This window comes from Chlamydotis macqueenii, chromosome 8, assembly GCF_036417535.1.
Source record: "Chlamydotis macqueenii isolate bChlMac1 chromosome 8, bChlMac1.mat, whole genome shotgun sequence".
In the NCBI taxonomy this organism is placed as follows: domain Eukaryota; kingdom Metazoa; phylum Chordata; class Aves; order Otidiformes; family Otididae; genus Chlamydotis; species Chlamydotis macqueenii.
Genome location: NC_141563.1, coordinates 30281443 through 30308446, shown reverse-complemented (window position 1 = coordinate 30308446; position 27004 = coordinate 30281443). Strand labels below are relative to the sequence as shown.

The 27004-nt window shown below is 39.6% G+C and overlaps 1 protein-coding gene across 1 annotated transcript in view; it reads left to right on the top strand.

Annotated features, from left to right (window-relative positions):
- The window catches only part of AGBL4 (AGBL carboxypeptidase 4), a 914318-nt gene that overhangs the window by 471606 nt on the left and 415708 nt on the right, over positions 1 to 27004 (top strand). Inside the window, exon 6 of the mRNA XM_086754116.1 lies at positions 1773 to 1812. Coding sequence (XP_086610242.1) covers positions 1773 to 1812 — 40 coding nt within the window. The remainder of the gene's footprint in view (positions 1 to 1772; positions 1813 to 27004) is intronic.

Sequence of the window (27004 nt, the reverse complement as noted above, 5' to 3'; positions counted from 1 at the left end):
CGCTTACTTTGCTTTATTGCTCCCTGGGAGAGGAGGGTGGGGTGAGCAGACCCCAGCAGAGTTGGGACAGCATTTCTGCATGGCTTTTGTGGAGGAGACACAAGGCAGCAGCAGGGTCTTCTGCTCCCTTTTACAATTACTCTGGCACACTCGGAAAAAGGCTTGGCATAGGCTGGCCTTAGTATTTGATAAAAAAGCAAATGTGATCAAGCACACCACTAAGGTCATCCTCAGAATGACTTGTCAGAGTTAAGAGAACAAGGAGTACCTACAAAAGCAGACAGGAACGAATTCTCTCACAAATATGATTTGTGTTGTACAAGAGTCAAAGCACTGAAGGCCAGGAAGGTTTCAGAAAATGTATTTTTTTAAGCCTAACACCCCACTCAGCTTCCCCACAGGCCACATTCACTGTTGGGCATATAGCTCAAGTATTTTCAGTGGAGGATCAACTATGTCCACACCCTTCGGGCAGTGAAGCTTTACTTATAGATAAATGATGGGTTTGGAAAGGAGTTTCATCAGTCATAATTTTCAAGCAAGAGCATTCACGGTAGGGAATACCAAGTCAATGTTTCCTCCTCAAGGACTTTCAGCTGTCACCCAGGGAATACAGTGAATGCGGTGATGAGAATTAGATTAGAAAAAGATCAATAGGGCTGACAATAAATGAAAGTAACACAGACGTTATTGAGCAAATTAGGACAGAGAAATTAAACTGGACAGTATAATCTTCAATGCCAGCTAGACACACTAACGGTGGGCAAAGTTAGGGAGAAGACAGTAAGTTAGAAAGTACTGTGAAGAAGAGGCAGGAGCATTCTGCCTGTGAGATGGGGAAAGCCCTGCTGGTGATGGAAACCTCTCAGCCCACAGAAAGGTGGAAAAGTATGATAATGGTCTGGGAGCTGTGGATTTCAGTGGCAGGCCACAGAGAGGCAATGGGAGGGAGTTCACCTAACGCTGCAAAAGGAGTAGGCAACAGCCTTAGCTACACGTTACAGGGCAAAGGGAACCTCGCACACACGGAACCATTAACAAGGCATTGGTGGGATAGCTTGTTGCAGGACAAAAAATTTTCCTGTCCTTCTAGTACAGGTTGGTTTGCCCTGTGAAGGTTTGCAGCCCTTCCAGAAACCACTCCTCTGTTTAAACTTGATTATTTGCCATATTAAGTCCCTGCATTTTGCTGTCTGTACAAATACCCAGTGATGATCAAGTCTGGCAAGCTTTTGGGGTGAGGGATATCTGGTGGCAATGAGATCCATGGGCTGACTCTGCTCAGCGTGAAAAGAAGCTTTCCTTTTATCCGTCTTGCGTTTGTCTAGATCCTCTTACATGTCTTTGAAAGGTTCACCCCAAGGCGATATAATTGTGTTTGATCACATACAGGCTATGAGTCAGTGATTGATATGAATAAAGAACTGAGAGTTTCTTGTCTTGGATCCTTGTCTTCTTTCCTGTGGAATCAGAAATCACTTTTATAAATATATTGGTCCATCTGTGCTTCTAGCTATCCATTTCAAGTGCATGTTCCAAAAAAGAAATAGTAACACTTTATAAGTGCAAATAAAAACACATTAAAAGGGCTGAGCAAGGGGGTTTTTTCTTCCTCATAAAGTACGTGTGGATCCCATCCAAAGGAGTTACTGTGAGCCATGTAACTTGTAATTAATTCTGCTGTAAATGTCAGAACACTTACTTCTCAGGTCTAAGCTGACCCACTAAAATTAGTCCCCTTTTAACAATTCCTTTTATAATTTGTTTTTCAGCAGAAACGGCAGCTTGACCTCCTGACAATAACCAGCCCTGGTAAGTGAGCTCTGCTGCATGGCTCTCTTCTTTTTCTTAAATAGATGGTTGTCTAAATGTGTTTTTTCCCCTGTCTCTGACATGCAAAATGAAAAACACTGTTCCCCAGAAAATCTTTCGCGTAATAACAAGTGACAGCTATATTGTGCTTGGCAAAGCCCCGGGCAGTTATCCGTTCACAGAGCTGCCTCTTCAGACCTTTACTCTATGAATTTGAGTGCTGATATTTCTTTAAGCCTCCTGGGGTTACAGTTAGCGGTATGACTGCAGGGCAGATGCCCTCAAATTCGCAATGTGTGTTCAAGTATCACAGAAATGCAAGTTTGACTTTCCCTGGTGGCAAAGGGGATTAAGGGGATGGTGGCCCTCTGTGCGCATGGTGAGAGATGGGAGGTCCAGGCTGAGGTCTGGAGAACCCCAAAGTGAGTCGGAAAATATTTAGGTAAAATTAAATTAGCTCTAAACGGTGTTTCATAATGGCTTTTGTCATTTGTCTGTTGAGGAGTTAAACCGAAATGTGGTATACTGGGAAAGCATTGGGCTCTTTGGCATGGTGAGTTTCAGTGGTCTCGGCACTGCGATTAAAATGGAGGTCGTTTGGAAAGTGCTCCTCTTTGATCTCAGCTCTTAAGGCTGGCTGGCTTTTAATTTATTGCTGTTTTTCTGGCTCAGTTTCTTTCCATTAGCTGCTACAGAAGTTTGCTGCCCACTAGCTTCAGATGTACGTTGTGCTTGAATGGTGCTACCTTTTGGTTAACTTCTTCCATTTTTCAGATGTATGTACGTATTAAGCTTTCAGTTTGGCTTTAACTGGGACTAATGAGTTCTGGCTTTAACTGGGAATAATGTGTTAGCGAAATGAACAGGTGTTATGGGAAGTGAACAAAATGTGACACACATTTGCTTGGATAACAATTTTGCATCAGTAATTGTCCTGACACTCTGAATGTAGATATCATCTGTGACATGGTTTCTCCTTCACTAACCTTGTTAAAATAATAAGAATTAAAATAAGGAGGAGGAACACTTCGTTGAGACAGATGTTTGAGGCTATTGGCAATTGCATCACATTTTTGCATGTTCACTTTTCATGCAGTTTGCAATTATGTTAATGTATGCTCAGGGCACTTGCTGATAAAAGCAACAATACAGTGTGATACAGCCATTGTCACTGTTCTGACTGTAACTTCAAGGACAAACATGGCACATTTTTCATTTTTCGTATCTTCAGCATTCCCTATTTCTAGAGGAAAAAGAAAAGTATCTCTGAAGGTCTTAATCATAATAAACACTCAGATCTTGGATAAGGGCACTGAACTCCACAGACTTTTTTTTTCAATAAGAGAAAAGGAGGGTTGGGGACCAGAATAACTTAATATGAGACTTTTCTGTAAAATGAATTTATGATACCTTCTTCATCATTTCTGCTACAGTATTCAGTGGAACAATGAAAGTGTTGACTAAGGTGAGTCTGTGCATAGATGTGATCACAGTAAGTAGCTAACACTTCAGATCTCTCAGTTTAATACAGCAGTCTACTAAATCCACACAGCGATTAGTTGGAAGGATAAAAATAGCTAAATACTAAACCAGCTTTCAATAACTGTATTGGTAGACATACTGCACTAAAAGGGAGGAAGAAACTTTTCCATAACATGCATTTTTTTCTGAAATGCAGGTTTTACCCTTTGATATTTAACCAGAAATAAGTGGCTAAATAGGAAAAAAATAGTAATATTTGTGCCATGATTATATAATTGGGTGCCTACAGTTTTGCTTTCAGTAAGGACCCTTTCAAAAGAAGCTTGAAGCTGGATCAGGCCAAACTTACTTAAGAGCCTAAAGCTGAGAATTTTCAAAGAGACTGAAAGAGTGAGGCACTTAATTCCCTGTAGGATTGGAAAACGTCAACCTGTGGATTAAAGGGTCTAGTTTGGGCCTTGCAAATACAAAAATAAAATAAATCATAGTCTTGAGGCTTTTATCTGTCTTTGGAGACTGCAACTTTTAAATATTTAATTCTTTGAGTCCTAGCTCTAAGATCTGACATCAACCGTCTGCTTTTACAAAGTCATGATATCATTTATGATGGGTGAGATCAGCCATAATCACTGTCATCCTTTAATTTACTGATTCAAATTAAGGACTGGGCTATTTATTTGCAGCTGTTAATCCTTTGGGAGTCATTTCTGTTCTCCACCTTGCCGCAGGCAGGCAGCCTTCGTTTGTGGTGGAGGTCACTCAGCCTTATTTATAGTATGAAAGTCCTCCATGTCTCACAACCAATATCAGCCACCAAAGCCTTACTGCTTAATTGTAAGAACAGACAAAGGACTTCAAAACCAAAGGTGACCTCTGTGATTTGCACTTCTGTCATGATGAATATCATCTTTCTTTTCTGTCTATGTGAAATTCTCGAACCAGTTTTTGTACGTTTAGCCAAGAATTGCTTGGTGATCCCTTGCAGGTATTACAACAGCTCTTCTCCATGCGCCACTAAAAAAAATTCCCAAAATTGATCAGCCAATTAATGAGATTAATTGCAAGGTAAAATACTGCCATTAATGTCAATAAAGGCCTATTGAGACATAAGTGCCAAAACATTAAAAATAAAGTTTGCAGGATCACAGAAAGCTTAACGTTAGTTCAGTGCAGTCTCACTGTTTCCCCTGGCTGTGGTTGTTGTGCAGTTCCCCAGGAATCACTGATGGGCTGGAAGCGGTGCTTGTTCCTCGTCCCCTAAATCTCCACCCTGGCCACGCTGCACTGAGCCCACGCTGAGAGGGTGACCCGCCGCTGCCTCTTGCTTTACTCCAGGTGCTTGACTTAAAAGCACATTTGTATGTTAAACTGAACTGGTACAGATCATTAAACTGTAACCTGGACTGAGGGCACTCTGGGAAAAAATTAGGAAAAAAAAAAAAAAAAAAGGAAAAGAAAGGCAGAGCGTGAGAGTTGCAGCTCCAGCTATGGAATTTGTATGCAATATACAGAGCTGACCTGTTCCAGCACCCCTAAGAAAACAGCTATGGAAAGCTCCATGATGTGCCCCAAACTGGAGGAAGTCTTTGCTTTACTGTGGGTCTCCAGAAACAGCCAGACACAAATGATGCATGAGCTGGGAGCCAGCCAGACTCCCTCACGCTCAAATATATTCCTTTGAAGTAACTGACACCCATCTAAAATGTGGAGGGGAGTTCACTGCTCTGCCTTACTGCTGAGTAGCTGGAGGAATGTTAAGTTAAATTTATCAATGCTCTTGCCACACTCCTTTCTTCTTGCCCCTTGACATGCGAGTTACAATTAGACTGTAACACGCTGCACGGTTCAGGGTGACGGAGTCAGAGCTGATGTGCGCAGTGGGGTGGGGGAAAGATGTTAAAAATTCATTAGTAGCTGGCAGGGACATGCTGGCAGGGAGTGGGACATAATGAGGTTTAAGTTTTGGTAATTTAAATTTTCTTTAAACTTAGTTTTACCTCTGAATTTGATCCAAACATTTCCTCAACCCTTCTTACAGTTGACTTTGGGTTTTAGGATGAAATCTTCAGGTGGTTTAATTTGGCCTTGCTGCACAAACAAGCTGAGGATCTGCCCTTAATTTCTATGTGATCATGTTCTAGTAACACTTTGAACTTGCACATGCACATCACATTTTGTGGTAACCACTCAACAGCTGCAAATAAGATATCCCTGTTTCCATAGCTTTTCCATGGAGGCAAAGCTTTTTTGCATCTCCTGTGTTTATGATAGTAACACAGTTTTCCAATTTCACTTTTCTGTAAGGTAAGTTCATCTCCCACTGAAGTATTTTTTAATTATTGATACCATAAATGGAAGTGTGTTGGAAACTATTGGCTTTGAAAATAGCTAACATGTGATATTATCCAAGAACCATCAGGAAAATTCTTTTGAAATTCTCTTTGATTCAGCCGTCCTCAGGGCTTTATCCTTCTCTACCCGTCTCTCTACTGCCAATTTAAAATAACATTCTCTTGAAATCAGTGCAATGTCAGGAGAAATTCATCAGCACCGTAGGTGCATGTTTCCCAGATGTATATAATCCTACTACCTTTGGCTGCAGTAAATTGATTGCATTTAAAAAACCTGGGGTAGTTGAATATTCCATAGTGCCCCGCTTGGCTACAGCATGGAATACAAAATATTTTAAGTTTCTTTCAGCTCTGTTTTAGGTGAAATAAAGGAAGACCTGAGTCCATAATTCCTTCCTTTTAAGTTACTCAGATTTTCCTCTGACCACATTAGAGGTTTACATGCAGGGATGGCGTAAAATATTCCTAATCTCTGTGGAGTGGCACTGAGATTTGATCAGAAATGTTAATGACTTTACATGTGCTTCCCCCTAATATTCAAGCTCTTACACTTTTAACCAGGGAAAAAAAGCTTGGTTTTAGAAGTATTTATCAGACTGATCTATGTGGTGAAATATTCTCCCCCCTTTAATATCATCAGTGCCGCATGCTCTAAAAATGTCTCCATTTCATTAATTTGCGATACACTGCTACACTGAATTCTTTTAAGGGGACCTTAGTTTCTGACATACATATTTTACTACCTTAAATTATAGATATAGGACTGTTGCCTAGTTAATTTCCTCTGGTTAGGAAAATATATTTCTGCTCTCCTGGCATTGCATAAAGTGATATGTGGGATTTGCTATATTTTTTAGCTGATTAAGTTTTTGCATTTCTGCATATTACTGCTTATGAGACCTCAAGTAAAACTACGTAAAGGAAGGAGAAGTTTTATAGTATATTTGAAAGTTTCATTTAACTATAAATTCAACGACTAAGTCCCTCTACAAGACTTTTCCATTACCTTCCTGGATAGTCTGGCTATCCACTTCTTTTTAATTGAAGCATGAAAATAATATGAACTCATGAAGCTACAAGACAGGTATTAGTAAAAATGATACAGAGTAATAAAATGTGACAGAAAGTTGTTTGCTGCTAAAACTAGAGTACTATTTTTGCTAGTCCTTCTAATTAATCCTACATTGATTTTGGTCTAAGCATCTGTCAAGGGATAGTGTCTGAGTTTTTAAACAGCCTAACATAATTACTGTTCATGTTTGTTAGATAAACTTCACATGCTATTTTATTTGGAAAGGTGATGAAGAAAATAAATTATTATCTTTCCAGTAATAATGGAGTATTTTAATGCTCAGTGATGGATAGGAGTGAAACTATTTCTCATATCACTAAGACACTGGGTGTTAACCCAACCATGTGCCCACCGTAATATAATATAACTTGGGGGGACAGTACCTCATTGCTCAGCAAGGCAATGGACCCAAATGGTTTGTTTGAACCCACAGTACAAGAATTTCTTAACAGATAAGACATATATACTGAAGGCTCAGCTCCAAGTGAAATTCCAGTGTTAGCAGATTTAGCTGCTAAGCTGAATCCTAAAACTACAGGATGAAGTTTGTTCTAGACTTGATGAGACTTTAGCAAGATGAAGTACTAACAGAGAGCACAGCGAAAACAGACTTTTTTTTTATGCCATTACGTTGGTTTCAGCTGTCCTGAGGCTAATTAGGAAATATGACTGTACCCAATTCCTCATCTTCACTGTATCTGAAGAGCTGTAAGAATCTCCATTTGCTGTGATAAGGAGAAATAATATTGTTGCCTGTAATTACCTATTCGTGCAGATCAGTACCTTCTTAACTCTAACTTAAACCTCTCCACTTGCCAGAATAATGACTGCAGAGATGCTACATATTCACTGAACAGTGTTCCTTTTCCCTGTGCAGTCTTTACTCACAACATGTCCTGAGAGAATAACTCCATCCTGATCTTTCTGCCTGTCCCCTGACCTATCCCCATCTGTCTCACAAACACCACCTATATCCATCTCAAATATCACAGCTTTGAGATCCATTGAAATGATACTTTTAAAAATCCAATAATGAAACCGCAGGGTTTTTTTCCCATTTTGTTGCAAAATATTTACTTTAAGTAAGACTGTTTCATCCCCACCTTTGCATTTTTAAAAAATGACCTTTTTTTTGAATACATGTAGAAGAAGTGATATTTGCAAAGTCAAAATAAGACTGCAGAGAAGATCTCCTAAAGGCTAATCCATTACTTTTGGAGAAAAATATCAAGCTTTTCCACAATACCTTATTATTATTCTGGGTCACCATGATGTTTCCATGCACCTTGGCATGTCCCTTTAATTGGATCCTTACATAGGAAGGTCCGGCACAGTTGCATTGAAAGCTGACATTTCTAACTAACTGACCTTTTCAGGCCCGGTGATACTCCTATAATGATTATCCTCTAGCATTGTTTGGACACAATACCACATACTTCACAGCACATAAAGAATATGTTCTTTGAGAACTATTCAAAATGCCCAATCTCAAGTTAGCAAAATGAGAAAATTGGGTGCAAACATTCATCAGAGTGTTATTGTGCAGGTATCGATTTGAATGCCCTTTCATTTCTCTGGGAAAAAGTGTTGTATTATAGAGCTCTAAATTAACTTCTGTTCTGTTTTTTTTTTTTTCCCCAGTAAGTATAAAAAGGTCAAATTCATTCATAAGGCTGAATAGATTTGCAGGATATAAGCAATAAGATAGCAATCAACCTTCAAATAACCTTTAAAGAGACAGTATCTTTTCTTATGAGCAGTAATTGATCTGCTCATTAAGTCGCTGCATACTCTTTGGGGCTCACCTAGGCAAAAATGTAGACCTGTGAGAAAAGGATGTCAGCTAGAACACAACAGGAATAAATCCTCATGTGGAAATATAAATATTTTCCAGGTTTTGGGTGGAGGAGGGTGTAAGGATTGGTATTGCAATGTGAATTCCTTGACTGTTATAAGGCTGCATGAAAAAGACATAGAAAAGACCTCAAAGTGTGAATTTAGTTTTCTGAGGACGAGGATGATAGCATGTTCATACATGCCCAAAATCTGAATACATCTTCAACTTCCCTTCTGAATTCAGTGGCTAATGTGGGCGGGTGATGGTTGCAGTTGCCCTCTGGTCAGTGTATGTATGGGGGGGTGTACGTATAGGGGGCCTTTGGCAAGGGAGCCTGCTACACATCGTGTCTGACTGGCCACTGTCTATCGCAGTCCCTCTTTTAAGAAAGCCAGATCGTCAAGTAACGGCTTTCTTGCACCACGAATGCTTTTTGGATGCATGGGGGGCTAAGCATCTCTGCCTAGGTGGTAAAAAAAACCCCGCATCCAGTTTATTGTCAGGCTGATGCCCTGACTGCAGCCTGCTGTAACCTTCACCCAGTCCTGGGCTGTGTGTCTCTGCAGCTCCTCTTGTGTAAGCGAGAGCAGATGGAAATTTTTTTCAAGGAAGCAACATTTAGCCAGAGACTTGCTTAAAGAACTGGGAGTGTGGATTTAAGATACCAATCGGAAGATTAGTGTTCTGTCCGTGTCCATATTTCATTTCTGCATGTAAATCCATGTTATGTTTTTAGTTTTATTTTTATGAATTGTACATACACTGAGGACTATCTATGCATAATTGATTCCAAGGAGTTGTCTTGGTTTTTATCTTTGATCAGAATTTTCAGAAGCACCAAGTATCCCAGGTGACGATGCTGTTCATGCTGTAAATGTTTGCACATAATGCTTTCTGTTTTACTTCACAATGTGCAGAATAAACGTCTGGCTCATTTAGAGGGAGTGAAAATGAGCAATTCTGCGCACAGGTGTATTGTGCTCCTTCTCTTTTTGCCTAAGCTTGAGGAAAACTTAAAATAATCTCTTTTTTTTTTCTTCTCCAAAAACCCCCACCCTTTCTTGAGTATCAGATGTTTTTACAGAGAATAAAAAGCTTTCTTCCTTTTTAATTATATTTTGAGATAGACACAGTCTCTTATCTTAGGAATTTTTGTTTGTTTGTTTAATTATCTGCTGAGTGACCTGAACAAGACTTAGCAAAAATAGTGCATTAAATATCTAGAAGACAGCAGAGGATTATATTGACACTACAAAATGGAGTACAGTGCAGAAATGCATAAGCTAGCACAGAGCTGAATAGCAGAGCTGTGCAGCTCACAGCAGACTAGCCAGTGTGGGTCCAGATGCCGACAAGCCACGTTAGCTGGGTGCTATGCCACAGATAAATAAGCCCTGACTCTTTTTTTTTTTTTTTTAAACTAGCTTTAGGGTGTTGTCATTCCAGTGCTTCTGAATTGCACCTGGACCTGAACCTTTGCTTGTTACTTTTTTTTTTTATTTATTTTTTAACCTAGCTGGGCACATACAGCTAACTGTGCTTCATTTCTATTTCAGTAGCACCCATGTATCCCACTCCACCGGGACGTCACTGTGCTGGATGCACAGTGTGACACCAAGCTGCCCCTGAATAGCTGGTGTCTTAAGTAGATAAAGCAGGGGGCAGTGAGCAGGAAATATGGAAAAAGAATGTCAAAAATAAAATATTATTTTAATAGAACTGCATTTTATTTTTGAGAAGCTGCCCACTACTGTCCTTGTTGCCTTCTAGACTCCTGTGCCTCTTTGCTATCCCTTTCCCCCAATCTCTGGTGTAACAGAAAATGGGAAAACAGTGATAATTATACAGCTCCAATGGATGGGACTGAGGAAAAGGGGAGCTGGAACTGCACAAAGGACTTTTTCTTAGCTCATTTGTTTCTAAAAATTGCCAGTGGGCTCATTTTTTTTGGTATGCAGAACATTTTCTGTTAAAGCAGTCAGCCAAGGTCACTGGGAAACCCATAAGAAAGGATAACCCAGAGCCTTTATTATTATTTTGAGCTTGTATCTTGAAGGCACAAAGGAATTTTTAGGAGAGAGTTGAATGGGGAAAGTGGGTTTGTGAATTCAGACTGAAAGTGCAGCATAACCCATGGTGGATAAGTGACTTGTTCATCACACAGCTCAGCGCGGTGTTGGAGGGAGTTATCTGGGATGCTGCTAAATGAGATAACGTGAGCACTGTTAGGCAGTAGCATCACTGCAGTGTCCTTAAAAAGCAGGTTAAAGGAAGGTGAAATACTGTTTTAACACCACAGTCTGCTTCTGACGTTGCAGGCAGCTGTGGTATCTGTACAAGGCGCTGCACTGGACCGTGTGGATGCTGTGAGTGCCAGGACAGAAAGTGCTGGCAGGGGAGGGGAAGGGACACAGGGCAGCATGGGATAAGGTCTGCACTGGGGCCTGGGAAGCGCAACATAAGCCATAAAGTTCTATTTGCTGGGCCATACGAATCAAAATGAAAATAAGTGTGTTTGAAATATCTAGGAGACAGCAGGGGATTATATTATTCTTGATGTTTTTATTCTGTTACCTGCCCTGTTACACAGCTGCATCCATTGTCCTTTTCCTCTGGGGACTGCCAAAAGGAAGAATTATCTGTAAAGATTTTCCTGCCCATCCTCAGGGCAGCCTCAGAGCAGTGATAAGTTCTGCTATGCCACCGTCCTCCCCATGCTAAACCCACCTGCTTGCTGTTCCTCCCAGGGACTGCGAGGATATAGGGCCCATGGTTGGATGCAAAAGGAATCCTCATCTGGTCACTTAGACCTGCTGCAAATTTGCTTTGGGATCTGATCCGGAGTACTTAAGTTGCCCTTTACTTGGACCAAACCTGTAATCATTGTCAAAGATTTGGCAAGCCTGACACCAGGAGCAACTTTGTGCCCTCCGTTAGCGTGTGATCCTGAACTGAACCCCCTCGCTCCAGCGGGTAGGCTTGAATTTCGTGCTTCAAGCACTGAAATAGCTTGCTATATACTAGAAAAATTTCCTGAATGCCCTAGTTTGAGTACCTGGGGCAGCTGCTTTGGGCTCTGAGAAAGACATTCCCACACCTCTGCCCGCCGGCGTCCAGGCCCGGATGCTCACCTCAGCCGTAGCGTTGGCTTTCGCACCAGCCGCATCGACGTTGGTGGCATCTGAACAAATGCCTCTCGAGGCAGGAGCCGTGGTGCCGTGTGCATTTGTACCTAGCGCAAATAGAGATGCTATATAACAGCGCTGCTCCTAATAAATATAAACCATATAGATGTCAGGTTGCCCTGAGAATGTATTCTCCCCGCAAACCAGGCGGCTCTACTGCGGTGTTCAGGAATTAACTGCAGGAGTATTACTCTCTTAAGGCTTTGTGTTATAGTTCTGTTTTCTTCACCTTTAACCTGACAATGGATTATGACCATACTTTCTCTTATAACTAAATGCTCTTCTGTCCTTTGACAAAACAGATTTGTGTCTTTTCATAGCTTTCTGTAGAGGTCTAATAATACATGGGAAAGCTTTACTGCCCACAGGAGACTTTGCCTGGCTGTAATAATAAGAAATGCTGTTGAAAAGTCATGATCAATGTTAATTCAGTTATTTTTCATTTTCTTTTTTTTTTTATAATGAAATCTTCTACTTTGTGCATTTTATCCAGTGCTACCCCATGAATTGCTTGTTGGAGAGAGGGGTCATTGGTTATAAAAATGAGTTCTTGTTGTTTGTCCTCATACAAAAATAACTGCAATATTTTGAAATGATGAATTTAAGGGAGGAAGAAAAGTGGAATCTTGGATGTACAAAAGATGTAAACATTGTTTTCCAGGTTTTATGGTTCCCAGATGCCTCCTCTAATTGCATGGCTAACCCTGAGTTTATTAAGTTATTTTCCAGAGTCAAACTCATTTGTAAACATGTCAGAATAAAAACTAAATTTTAAAAAACCAAAACCTTTGGATTAGAACTCTGGAGTGATAAACAAACTAATTTAGAATGTATTTGCATGTAATTTACATGTGCCAAAATAGGATTGCATGTGGTTTGTAAATACAGGTCTTGAATCTATTTAACGTTACAGAATAGCACAGAAGAAATTAATTGTAGCTTAAAAAAAAGGTTAAAATAATAAAAAGATGGCTTAAAATGGCCCATGTTTGAATGTGATTCAATGTGCAGAAACTGGCGAGGAGAGATAAGCACGCAGAGAAGGCTGTAAATTCTAGCAGCAACATCTGTAGTAGTTAGAATACGGACATTACTACGGCATGCAGTATATTTATTATTCACTTTCTGCACGAGATGTTTTCCTAGCACAGCCTTAAAAATAAGCTCTGTTTCAGCTTATTTCAGTTCAGACTTTTCAAAGATCATGTCCTCAGCTCCTGTTTGAAGCATCTTGGCCAGTTTGGGCTGTACGCTTTGGCACAAGATAACAATTACAATTATAATTATCCTGCTTATTGCAGTGGTACCAAAGGATCCATCAGCAGGTAAATCCTCCACTTCATTAGGTACAGTCTCCATCTCGAGAAGACCTGTGGGTCACTGATGCCTGTGAATCTTCCAACCTGGGTAGATAAGGCAGCTGTAGAGAGGGAGGAGAAGGTCATCCAAGCCAGTGAGCAGAGTTGTTGATGGGATTTGTAGAGTGATGCTGAAGGGAGGAGACACGGAGAGATGGAGAGGCTTGCAGCAATGGCCACATGGAGCTGGCAAGGTCTTGTCAGGAGTGTTGCAGCTGCCCCGGGTGCAAGATGATGGTTATTTCTGTTGCTGCACCTGCCAGAAGGAGGCTCTGACTGGATCCTCCACATCTTTTCCACTCAAAATAGTACATGTCAGGAGGCAGGATGGAGAATACCATCTATGCCTGATGCTTCAGAAATAGGCAGGACAGAGGGAATCTGCAGAGATCTGAGGCAGAAGAAGTGGCATCAGCCATCTCAGGTAGCAGGTCTTGCTTTGGCTACTCCGCTTCTGCTCCTGCTGTCAATGCTGAAATGCATTCTGGGCCTTGGGATTAGAGCAGCCATGGTTTTGAGGGAAGAGAAAATGCTCTTTGGATAGAAAGGAAAGTAAAGGAAAGTAAATCCAAATGTAAGGACTGAATTTAGCAGTACTGAAAGGCATTGCTAGAGTTATGGGGGGAAAGGATGCTTTATTTACTCAAAAAAAAAAAAAAGTAATGCATGCTTTCAGGTTTGTCTTCAAATACCAAGGAATATCCTTTTCTACATTCATAGCCTAGCAGCCTGGAGCTTAAAAATGGCAACGAAGTACTGCAATACTTAATGTAACAGGGTCTGTAGAGCTCATCAGTGTTGAATCTGACTTATTTTCAGACTCTGCTGAGAATAAGCAGAGATATAAGGATTTCCCCTCTGAATCCTGGGTTGTTTTTTTTTTTACAGTGTCTTCATTTCATACATTTCTTCTACTTTTTAGACAAGGGGAAGGAAAAAAAAATAGGAGTAGAGGGGGGGAAAAGCAAACTTCTTGGGCTAGGAGACAGAGCTTTGTTGTGTATTTGCTAGTCAACATTTTGCTTGAGTACCATGGAAGTATTTTTATTATCAAGGAGGACTTGATGTCAGGAACCTTTCCATAATTTTTTTCAGGTTGTTCTGAAATAGGCTCCTATTTCAATGTGCAGATAAATGTCTCTAAATATTTTCTTTTACTTCTTATCATTTCATCTCTAGAAGAAATTAATTGTAGCTTTTAAAAAAAAGGTTTTATTTCCCATTTGGCTATGAGCCATTTTGTATATCTGCTTAAATGTTAATTATTAATTAGGATATAATCTATTTAAATCTCTTTAGCTGTCCATTTCTTCCAAAGAAGGCAGCTGGATGAAACAAGAAACATGCATCATTATATAGATGATAAATTAGCCTCTTACCCCAGGAGGAGATAGATTCTCAACACCAAGGCTGAGAAATACCAGGGGCTGAAGTGGAGGAGCCTCCTGGCTTCTGTCCACTTGGTGTCGATATATGGCGTGAGTCTACGAAGGTGGCTTTTATAATTAAATCATTGGTAGCAGTGAAGTGAAGCATCATTCCCATAACTTTTACCAGAAGAATTCTGGGAATTCTACCAGAGTTATTGTTACTGGTGAAGGGACATAGTGGGAGTTTGGTGGCAGGTTAAGTATTTTTAAGTTGCATTTGAAAGTGAGGAGTTAGAAAAACAATAGCAGGCAATATTAAAAAAAAAAAAATTCCAACAAGTAATAAAAGCTTTTGCATGTATCTCAAGTGAAGCTAATCCGTTATATGAAGATCAGTGAAGCTGCAGCACTGCTATGTCTTGCAAAATTTGCTTAACTGAATTTGCTATTGTGGGGTGGTAGGATATGTATCTTGATGCAAATAAATTTGACAGAAGATGTGTCGTGGCTACCTTTACCGACTGAGTCTTGAAGATGAAATGTGAGGCTGGCAATTAGGACCGATGACCAACTGTAAGAACAGGAGTTTCTCTCATTTATTTTAATTATATTTTTGTTCAAATATTTACATATTTTACTTATTGCTAATTTTATTATAATTTTCAACAGCAAAGGAGACACTTTGGATTAAAATTTTGTATATTTAGCTTTCTTTATTTGCCAAGTTGAATGCAGAAAAAAAAAAGCCCTTGTTTATATGAACAGTATCTATACGGACTTATCTATATGAACAGTGGAATGGCTGGGCATTAGATTGTGTAGCTCATCAGTCTAGCTTCAAACTTCAAGCAGCAAACAGCTGAATGACTTTGGAAATCTGTAGTGTGTTCCTGGAACTTTAAATGATACCATTGTGTGCCTGATGCAGCTTAGTGGTTCACAGATCAATGGCTGGTGAAGTCAGAACGTTTTCTCCTGTATTTTATCTGTATCCATTGTTCATAGATGATCTGTTTCAGAAAGAAACACTGCGTCCATGCTGATACTGCCTTCAAAAAGCTCCCTAACTGGAGCTTTTGGCTGGAAAAGCAGCCTGATTTCTTTTATTGTAACTCACACTGTCCTGTGCTGTTGTGACATTGCTAAGAAACACGGAGAAGACATACAATATTGAACTTTCGTTCTCTCCAGGACTTGGGCAGGAAGCTTAGGCAGATGGTCCAGTTGGAATACAAAGTCAGAATACTTGCATGTTCCTGATTCCTTTAAAATGTGGCTGGCAGAGCGCTGTTCATCTGTGATGGACTTACCTTGGATGATGAGATCCAGAAAGCCAGTCACTGCTCCCAGGATTATATTTTGTTATATAGAAGCTAAAAGCTCCTTAAGATAAATGGGTGCAGTGCCCCAAATTTCTATTCAGGAGTATTGACCTGGCTTTTACCTCTTACGAGTGACATGTTAGAGTCATTGCAAATGTCTGCTCAGAGCACGAACACAGTCAAAAATGCAGAGTATTTGAGAATATCAGGAAAACCAAAGAACAGATTAGATGTAACAATACACAGCTCTTAAAATAGGTGGTAGAGCTCACAGAAGTACTGTGAAAGACAATGAGGATGATCAGTAAAATGGCTTCCATCTAAAAAGAAATCAAGTACAAATGTGATTTTTCTGTAGGATCTGCCACTAGTGTAAATGGAGCTTGTACTGAGTTTCTAAAGGTCATGGGGCTTTTTCATAGTTAAAAAATGCTGCAGCCACTGCTGCATAACTGTATTTTGAATGACATGATGATGGATAAATACAGCCATAAATGCAAGTTACTACTGGCCCAGGGATCCTAACAAGTTTATATTCATTAAGGCGATTGCAACCTATACTGTGGTTTGCTTGAGAAGGACTAAATTCCCAGAGCTGTAGAAATTTCTGTAGAAATATTTGAACAGAAAATGTGCTTTTTTTTTCTGCTTTTTTTTTTTCTTTAAAGAAAAATGTATTAATTTTATATCTCCAAAGCCACATCCCTTGACATGAAAGAAAACAACTTTAGCTAAAAATCCATTCTGGTTTAGTGATACAAAGAAGAGAATGTTAAAAAGTAAAAAATCAAATATTTAGCCCTAATGGGAATAGTAGAAATAAATAGCTATGAAGCATAAATAGAAGAAGCGGGGGGGGGAAGGGAAAAAAAAAAAAAACAAAAGGAAACAAAAGGCATGAAGGAAAAATCCGTGTGGACGAAACTAAAAGTCCTAGGTTTAGTATGTTTTCTTGGATCTCTTTTCTTCTAAACAGACTAAAAATCTCTAGGTTTTAGTTCATAATGATGATGCAGAAAAGGCAGATGTGCTTAGTAGGTTTCTTTTGGTTTCTGTCAACTTGGGATGAAATGCTTTCAAGTCCAGTAATAACTGCAAATAATGTTGTTCTAATCTCTCTTGGGGTAAAAAGCCTTAGATCAGCAGGCTGAGACAGATATTTCTTGTCCAGGAGTCCTAGAGGAGGTGGAGCCACCTCAGACCCAATGCTATTGTAAGTGAATGTATCTTGGAACGTGGGGCGATGCTATTTCATTGTGCAAATGCTGAAAAAGTCAACTCGTGACTCAGGCTAACACATATTGGTATTTTGACAACAACCCATAGGAAACTAATTAAAAGACTGATGGAGGTTTAGTTAGCAAAAGTTAAACACTAATGAAAGGCAGTGAGCATTTCACGAGAAAGAATATTTCTCAAACAATTCATCTTGGCCTTTGAGTATGTTATAAATTTAGTTGATAAAGTTAGCTGCATAATCTTTTAAAGGTGTTTGGTTTAGTACCCTACAATTTTTTAAAAATATAGAATGTATTAAATAGGTTAAAGATCAGTCAACTGACACATCTCACAAATCACTCATCGAGGAGGAATCTTGCTGGAATAAGGCTCTTTTTAATGGGTTTCTTTTCACGGTAGTGGGCTGAATGCTACTTCTAATGATGATTTGTCGGTGATTAAAACATCACTGTTGAGTGGTAAAGAAAGATGTGGAGAGGTTAGTCATACAGTGCAACCTTGATCTCTTGATGGGCTGGATCCATTGACAGAATACGCATTTCAAGATAGCAAAAATCAGATTTCTGCTTCTTAAGGCCAGGAATGCAGCCAAAGCCTGCTTAATGGACCAGTATTGACTGAAAAAAAATTGGGATTGTGTTTGTCAAGTAATTAAACTGGACATAGCCTCAAAAGTTATATATAAAAGCCCAATAATATTTTTTTTTTTCTGAATATACAGAATATACACAGGGAAGCAGAATGGATCAGAATGTCAAAAACATATCTCAAAATATTTTATACCTCAGTGTATGCTATTCTGGTATCCACTTTAGAAAGAAAAAGTCATTGAAGTATTGGAGAGTTGAGAAAAATATCTTAAAATATAAGACGTTAAAGTCTGTTTAGCTCATAAAAAATGAGACAGGGAGTTGATGTGATAAGCATTTGAAGGGAGACTCTGAGTCTACTGATAGCATGTGTGTGTTTGTTTTTTTAATACAGCCAACTGATCCAAATTACTTTTTTACTCATACATGATTTACCTTTTATATAGCAGCCTTTTGTGCATGTACGTGTTCATGTCTCCATAAATGAGAGTGCTACACTCAAAGGCTTTAAGGAAAGTTACATCCCTGTGTACACACAAAATCAGAGGTCAATTTACAAGTGAGAACATATTTACAGGAAAGAACTGTCAAAAGATATTTTGTATATCTCTCATAATCAGGACCAGACTCCCATGACAACAGACAAAGGTCTTTTGTACAGCATGATGTGGACTTTAACGTGTAGTATTTACAGTAATATTAACTACACTGGATGGTGCATGAGCTGGCCTGGCATTCCCCAAGGCTGGCTGAAATGATATGAACTTGCTTACTATGGAGGGATGAAATCATTGCTTGCCAGAGCTTAGATTCAAGTAGGTAAATAATTTACAGCTTTGTTTTGCTCCGAACTTCTATATAATGCTGAGATGCTGTCGAAATGGGCAGAGTATCAGAGATAGATTTCTGGGAAGATCTGCCCTTTAGTCAAAGGAGATAAACATACCCGAGTGTTACGAGGGTGTGATCAAAGTGAAAAGTTATTACGCTAGCAGACCAGTGCGGTTAGAAAAGCTACCAAGCAGAAGTGATAACAGTCAGAGTTTAATAGAATACGAGAAGTTTAACTGTAGTTTCAGCACAAGGGCAGAGCTCAGAAGTAAGCTCTCCAATACTCAGTGTATTTTTTCCTGACTTTCAGGTGACCAAATACACCGTGTAAACTAGCAGAAATATTTCACGCTGTATTAGGCATGGAAGACATAAACAGGAGAGCAACATTGGGAGTAAAGCGCAATAATTTGTCTGCAGAAGTAGTGTGATGTTAATAGCACTTTATGGACAGATGGGAAGATGTGTAGAAAACCAGAAATGGCTGGAGCAGGCATAGCATTGAGCAGTCTACCAAAAATGACATTTCTGTTGCACTGCCTTGCTCTTCCACTTTGAATAAAGTGTACAATATGATGAACTACAGCTGGAAATCTTTGGGCTACATTGCAATGTCCCAGAAAAGAAGAACCTGTGGAAAGCATGCAGAATAAGGAGTGAAGAGAGCAGGGATGCTTCTGAAACAAAACCCTATTGTTCTTTTATCAGATGGGGAACTCTGACAGTATCTCACAAAAGGTAAAGATCAAACTAGAAGTGGGGAGCTCACAGCACTAAACCAATAACATGGAAGAAAAATAGCTTGCATGAAGTCGAATGTTACTTTGCTGCTTTACAGGATCTTTTCATTCGGGTGGTTGGAAGTTTGTGTTTCCCCTTAACAAGGCAGAAGAATTTAATGGCTTTATATTGTTTGGAGTTGAGTGAGTGCCTGCAGGCTTGCTTGATGAGAAAAGTGACATCCTGAGGAAACGTACTGCAAATTGCAAACAAAATCCTTATTAGTAGTGGCAGTTACCTCCTGGAGTAGGATTGATTTGGAATCCCTGTAAGGATAGTGCTCTCCTCACTCTGCCAGCTTGATAAATAGGAGCCTTTCTTAGGAGTTCATATTCAAGTTGTGTTGGTGGTAATAGAATTTAACTTTCAGATTCAAAACAATTAAAGCAAGGTACTGAATTTCACTATGCCTGAGAGGTTAATTTTAAAAGTTACACATACACCTCTTTTCTATTGCAAATGCAATTTAAAAAAGTAAGCTGCTGCTTCTGCTCATCCTTTGAGTAATTACGAAGAGCAACTCGGATTTGAAGATTTGGGATGCCCCAAAGAACACAGCATTCACTGCGTGGATCCATGTTTTGTCTCAGCTCAGAAATCCAGATCATTTTGATCCATCCTCTGCCATACTCTGGAATGTGACCAGGAGGACGCAGAGGTACTCCGGACTGCTTGACAACAGCAATGTGAAGCAGCAGCCATGTTATTTTGGAAACTTTTTTTCCTAAAAAGAAAATGATTTTTCAGATGTAAAGAGTGTAATAACAGCCTTGACAGGAATCAAAACAATCTGCAGTATTTGTTTTCTTTCCCATCAGCCACTAGTTATGTTACTGCAACAAGAAAGGAAAAGTACCAAAATGTTTGTTCTTTGTCCCATACAACTAACATATCCGAAAATATTTACTTTGAGCATGCAAAGAGGCTTTGGAGTGGATACAATTGAGAGAAATACTCAGATCCAATCCCAACTCATGTCACTCAAGCTCTGTTTAGATTAGCAAACTGCATGGACTGACAGAAGTGGATTTTTGGAGCAGAACAGTTGGCACTGAAGACATCACGCCTATTCTATACATTTCTGAGGTTTTATGTTGGACCAGCCCTAGCCTGCTCCTGTGACTTGAATGCTTGTTGGTGGCTGGAGCACATCTTCTAATTTAATTTCCTCTGAGGGGAATCCGTTTTGTGTGCTCCAGGATTGCTCTGTGATGTGAAACAGAGAATGATTACAGCAGATAATCTGGAGACTGCCTTCAAAACTTAAAATGCTCAGGATGTCATATGGAGGAAGTAAACGTCTTGTTAATTCACTAGTTGTCAAACATGTTTCTCCCAAATTCCTTTTTAACTCAGAACCTCACCAAAATGCCCTCAAATTGAATTGGTTTTAGTATTGTTTAATTTAGTGAGAGAAAAATCACTGTTAACAAAGTAAAATAACAGCTGTTATTGTAATGCATCATGTGGAAAGGCAAGCATCCGAGTATTTGATAGTTTATGTTTTGAACAATATTTAGTAGCTATTATCTCTGTTGCTGGAAGGTTGGACTTCTGCACTTGATAAACAAAATGGTGTTGTTCTTCAGATGTGAAACCACTTGATAAACAAAATGGTGTCATTCTTCAGATGTGAAACCATTCAGAAATGGTATTATACATCTGTTAATTAAATATGCACTCATGCCCTGAATTTGTTCACCTTAAAGTATATTTTACCATTTTTAAAGGACCATTAATAATCAGAAAGAACCAGATTTCCCAGAATTAGGAGCTCATCAACCTTCTAAGCATTCACACATTGCTACTCTGCAATTTGGCTGCCAGCCTTGGAAGTTGCATGCAATATTTAAGGCTCCAGCCTGCCGTGAGATATGTTACATGTATAAGCAGGTGGTCTGCAGTATCGCCTTACATTGCGCCTCATCTGTGGTAATAACCTGTTGTGGATGGATTCTTGAACATCTAGAAACACTCTCCCCTCTTAAAAAATGCCAAAACAAGATTCTGTGTCCTTTTTCATTTTTCTGATTTGAATTAATATTGTACAGGAGGAAAAAAAAAATGTACAGTATATACAAGCTCCTTTCCTGTCTGAAACCAGGACAATAGACCAGGAGGAAAACTATGAAGTATTGTCACATTTCATGCATCAGGGCTTGATCCGCAGGGTTTCCCAGCACACTAGGGTACTCCATCGTCATATGCAGTTTACTTCTCAGGAAACGACTGATGTCAATTGGTGCTGGAAATGAAGCAGTAGGTTAGCTGTTTGCCAGTCTGTCCCTCTAATGATAATGCTTTGTTTTTGAGGAACTCTCAGTAATCATTTGATCTCACTTCGAGAAGGATTTGATAAGTATAATTGATACTTTTATGGATATTTTGTTTGGTTTTTTTTTAATGTGAATTACTTTTAGAGGTTTCCCTTTTATCAAGCACTTTCTTCTCCCCTTGAACTTCTATGACTTCTTACTGAACAGTAGAGACATATTTTTTAAGTTGTCTGCAATGGGGGCAACAGTCAAAAATTTGATGATGGAGTGGACTGAATACAATGAAAAGGGGTTTTTATGCTTTGTTATTCATTCATCTGTTTATTCTGATTCCTTAAATGGTCTGTAAGGAGAGAATCTATTTGATAGAAGTCTGAATTAAAGCCAAATGAGAGAGTGATTTACTCCAGAAATACTACTCTGTGTAGCAGATTTGTTTGTATGACTTCTCACTTGGTAGCAGTCGTTTCCTAGTTAGTATAAACATAGTCCACCTTCCAGGGTTACTCTTTGTTTATATAAGGGCTCTAGTCTTTTACACACTAGACATCAGCTTTTAAGAGTGTGAAGACCTTATTCAATGACACACCAAAGTCACTACCTTTTGAGAAAGCTGGTATGTTAAAAATGTCTGAGAACATTTCTTCAGTTTCATCACAGCATTGGTCTTTTCTTCTCAGTGGCAGACTTGAAAAATTTGACAGGGTAACCTAACACTTCCAGAACAGTGTTAGAAGAAAGATGCTCCTGTGCATAAGAAGTAGAAATAACATTACATAAACTGTACTTCATATCCATAAGCCTTTCGGGGTCTGGGTTACTTTTTGAATTTTAATGGAGAGTATGCTGAATGCTGACAAACAATAACTGCTAGCTTTGTAATGTCCTTTCTAGGCTCTATTTGTAAATTGTGCCTTCAGTTTATTTTCTTGTATGTGAATGAATTTGCAGTAAGCCACATAGACCAGAGATTTCCATCAGCAGCGTTGGGGTGCACTCATGCCCAGAACAGACACAACGAGGCCCTGGCAGGCCAAGCTGTGTCCCAGTGTGCCCCAACTCTTCCCCTGATGGAGAAAAGCTAGAGGAGGAAGAGGGCAATCCAGTCCTTATGCCCATTCAGCCCCTGGCCTTCTCCCCCGAGGCTGTCAACAAGGGTGTTAATTAGTGTCAATTGTGACAGCGAGGAACGGGACTGGTGCCACAAATGCATTTGCTGAACTAGTATACCAGCAAACAGTCCGCAGATGGACTTGATTTTCATTCACCACCAACTCGGGCTGCGAGGTAATGGCAGACCCAAAGGTAAAAGTTGTCTAATTTATTGCTGTTCCCTGTGGACTCTGCAGTCCTCCCATATTCCTTTGTTTTAAAATAAATACTGGAAGGCTGCAGTTTCATTTTCCAGTTTTAGTTATTTCCCTCCCTGTGGTAGACTGCTCTGTAATAATTCGATATTGATGAGGGTATTTTCTCAAAGGCATCCGAGGCTTCTGTTTTTCAAGGATCAAAGGAAAGAATAATCTGGATTTTTGCAAACGGATACATGACAACATTGATGTCGTATCTTCAGTGAACTGCAGAGTTAAGTGCTTCATCTGCTCCAGAGGCTATTCTAATACTAATGTGCTTTTACGCCTTTAAAAAGTCCATGACCCAAATACAAATAGGAAATACAGTATGAGTTTGCCATTTAGTTATTGAGAGATGCCAAGTTTTCTGGCCTACCCTGCATGTTCATGTCCTAGTTTAGCTTCACTCTTGTCCTTTTTTTTTTTTATTTTCACTGTTTTCTACAATCTCTGGCATTATCATTTCAATCCATTGATTCTTTGGCTCTGGGATCACCAGATACTGAGATCTCATTTGTACTCCTCTCCACCTGTTTGAACGGCAATCAGAGACCCCAGCTGCCAAGCTCTGCAATATTTTGCTCAGTTGAGGACTGTGGTTGGCATCAATGCAGATTTCATTTAGTTATGCTGGCAGCTTTCACCCTACCACTGGGCTTGCTATAGGTGCAGATACAAGTGTTTTGGTCACTTATTCTTTTTACATAGGCTAAAAAGATGGGAAAAAAATGTGCCCAGGCAAGTTGTTCCTTCATCCAAATGCACTCTATTAAACAGGCATGCCATTTTCAAGGTGCAGGCATGCAATTGCGCTCTTCGCTTGGCATCATGTTCTCTTGCTGGCGGAGATGTTTGTGCTGCCCTTGGCATTCCTCCTCTATGTTTTTCTCTCTCACTCTTGGGGTGGCTTTGGCAGCTGCACTGGCCAGATGCAAAGCTCTCGCCTCTTTTCCAGCAGAGGCATGTGAGGTCTGTGCAAAAAAGCATTCTGGCAGAGACTCTGCATTTTGCCTGGCTCTGCTTTGCTTCCCCAAGATTTGCTCTTCATCCCATAGATGTACTGTCTTCTGACCCACAAACAAGCATGAGGAATTCAGTTGGGTGGGGTGGGTGTTTGGAGAGAAAGCAGCTCACCTAAAGCACACAAAAAGCCCTGTTAGTGCCTGTGTCTGCTCCATTTCTGATGTATAAACAGTTACTTTGACATTTAATGAATTTGTCTTCCTGTATCTTGGAAGCACAGCAATACCATGCACCCCTTTAGAATAAGCGGTTCTGTTAGCAGAAAGATTAATAATGCCTGCTTGCAAGTACAGATTTTCTGATCTTTATAAGTAGTGAGCTCATACTATAAATTTTCCCCTGATGAAGATATTTTAATAGTCTCTCACTCTCTCCTTGAATGGGCTGCCTGTTTTAAAAAAAAAAAAGAAGGAACTTCTTATTTTGCAGGCTACTACCCTTTGCCTAATAGCTTGAAATTGTTCAACAGGTTCAAGAGTTACTGTAAGCATGCATACTCCAAGAAAAAAAAAAAAAAAGGAGATACAGTTTTCCTTAATCTTTGGAAACAGCCAGGACAAATTCAAGCAGAAATGTTATCACTGACCTGTGCCAAGCTGACATTGTCCTGGAGCATTTGTGCTGGCAACAAACAACATGCTTCAATAATTTCTCTCCAAAGTTAATTATTGCTAAGTGTTCCTTTTATTAACAAATAATAACGGCCCACCTTTGGAAGATTTTGACCAAGTTAGTGAATTTGCTAGGCTAACGCTTTACTTTAGGATATTTTAGTTAAATAACCAGGAAAAATTCTGGCTTCAGTCATTGTACTTGTAGGACAGAATAGTGAAATCTTATACTTCCACTAGAATACAGAATTTAAAATATTCATATACAGAGCCACACAACAGTGACAAAGGAGATATAACTGGCCAGCAGGTTGCCTGGCATCGCACGGGGAGGACATTTGGAAAAGTGGGGAATATTCTGCGAGCCTGATGGTTATTTCTCTTTTGAGCACGAGAAAGACTCGATGGTTGTTCTCTTCAGTCTGTAAAATGACTTGCTGTTTTGACACCTGGGATTCGGGTTGGAAATCTTTTCATGTTAAAGTTGGTTATTCATGAATGCTAATAGTAGTAGTATTAGCAGCATACTTTGTAACTTGTCACTTTATAATCTCAGTCTTTATGTAAGAATCAGGGGCTTTTTTTCATCTTTCATGATTAACAGGCAGAGATACATGACTTGTACAATGTGATTCAGCGCCAGGCTCAGGAATAGGCTGTGGGAGTCACGGCCTCTGTCCTGGGCCTCTGCCTACGAAACTGCCACAGAAGTACGCTTCTGCTCTTTCCAGTTCCATTTTCCTAAATATTTTTGCTCCACCTTACCTGTTGCATTTTTATAGTTGCAGATATTTTTAAGGTGCCCATCACAGAAGCATTGAAGTGTCACAACATTGAATAAAAGTCAAAACCTTAACTCTAAATAAATAGTGCATACTCAACATTGTCTGCTTTACCTGTAAAACTGTTGCTCATACTGAAGTTTTGATGTGAAATTGTTTGATTTTTCTAAAGAAGATTCCTGAGGAAATCACTACAGCTGTCATAGAAAAGCCAGAGCCAAGATGCCTCATCTAATGAAACCCACCGTGAGGATGTTCAGGGTCTGATGGACCGTTAGGTGGAGTAGTGTGTCCGGAGACCTTCACCAGTGACGTGAAGCCAGAAGGCTGCCACTGAGGATGCTGGGCACTTGGGATGGTGATCAAGGAATATTTCAATTAGGTCAGTAGTTTTACCGCATATAAAGATCACAAGAAAATCAAGCCGTTGTGTTTAATGTTCGGAGGTCATTGAGTTGCTAGATCACCAAGGACTTCGTAGTTAATAACCAGCACTTCAGTTTGCACCTGGAACGAGACTGGCAGTCAGCAGGAGCCCAAGAGCAGGTGCAATATGCTCTTGTCCATTTACTCATCCTCTATGGCAGGCAGCCACGTCCTGCACCAGCTGAAGCTGCCAGATGTCCTTCGAGTCAGTCCCACATCACACGCATTGCAGTAGTCAAGAGTTTTACTTGCTGCTTGCTTTTGTTGACTGTTCCTGCCAGTGCCGGTACCTTAGCCTGTCAGTATAAAACTCCCAGTATAATTCTGCATGCCTCCTGGGGAATACCCATGGGATGAAGGAGACCTGTTTTGAGGTGGAAGTCTCCTATTACATGCTAAATTTTCAGTTTTCTCCATCTGATTAGATTAGGAGCGCATTAGCAATCATTGACATCTTCTTAGATTATTTTCTTCAGCGAGTCACTTGCTCATCCTGCATTTTATCCATAGAAACAGTAAATTTCCCTTTATCAGGAAATTCCCTTAAGTCCCTTCAAAACATTATGTTACATTTTACAATTATTACCTTCGTATCTTCTTTCTTCTGAAACACCAAACTCAGTAGTGCTCCCTCTCAAGCAGAATTGGCAGAACTTGCTGTACCGTAGACTATTGTCATTCCATTCAGGCTCTTTCTCTAATGGCAGCCGTTAGCTGAAGTAACATTTCAGCCCCAGCTGACTGAAAGCGTAGGTTATAATTTCCTGAGACAACTTATGATTGTGTTTGCCTGCTTCATGAGACAGTGAGGAACATCAAACATGTCTTCATAAACGTCATAAATTTTTATTTACAATTCTAATTGAGGTACACGGTTAAAAGTTTTGTGGGTAGGAAGCTGTATTGATCACTGGTTGACATTTTAAGAAAAACTGCTACTGCAAAATGAAATCATTTACTCTCCTCAGGCCAAGGAAATTGAAACAGTGTTTGTTTATATGAAACAAAGGAAAGACTGGAGATTCTTGGGTTACCAATTTTATATTTATATTTTATGGTTTTTTTGCATTTTTTTTTGTCACAGTAATCCTGCATATCCTGATTTTTAACAATTTGCCTTTTTTGTTTTGACTGTTTTGCAAATTGTTACTAAAAGGGCAGAGTTAATGTTGCTCTGCCTGCTTTATCGTGTGTCTGTATAAATATATTTTAGCCACGTCCTTAACTTGGTTTTTCTGGACTCTTACTGCTTGGTTTTGGGGTGGGTTTTGATTTTGTTTTTGGGAGTTTTTTTTTTTAGTTGTT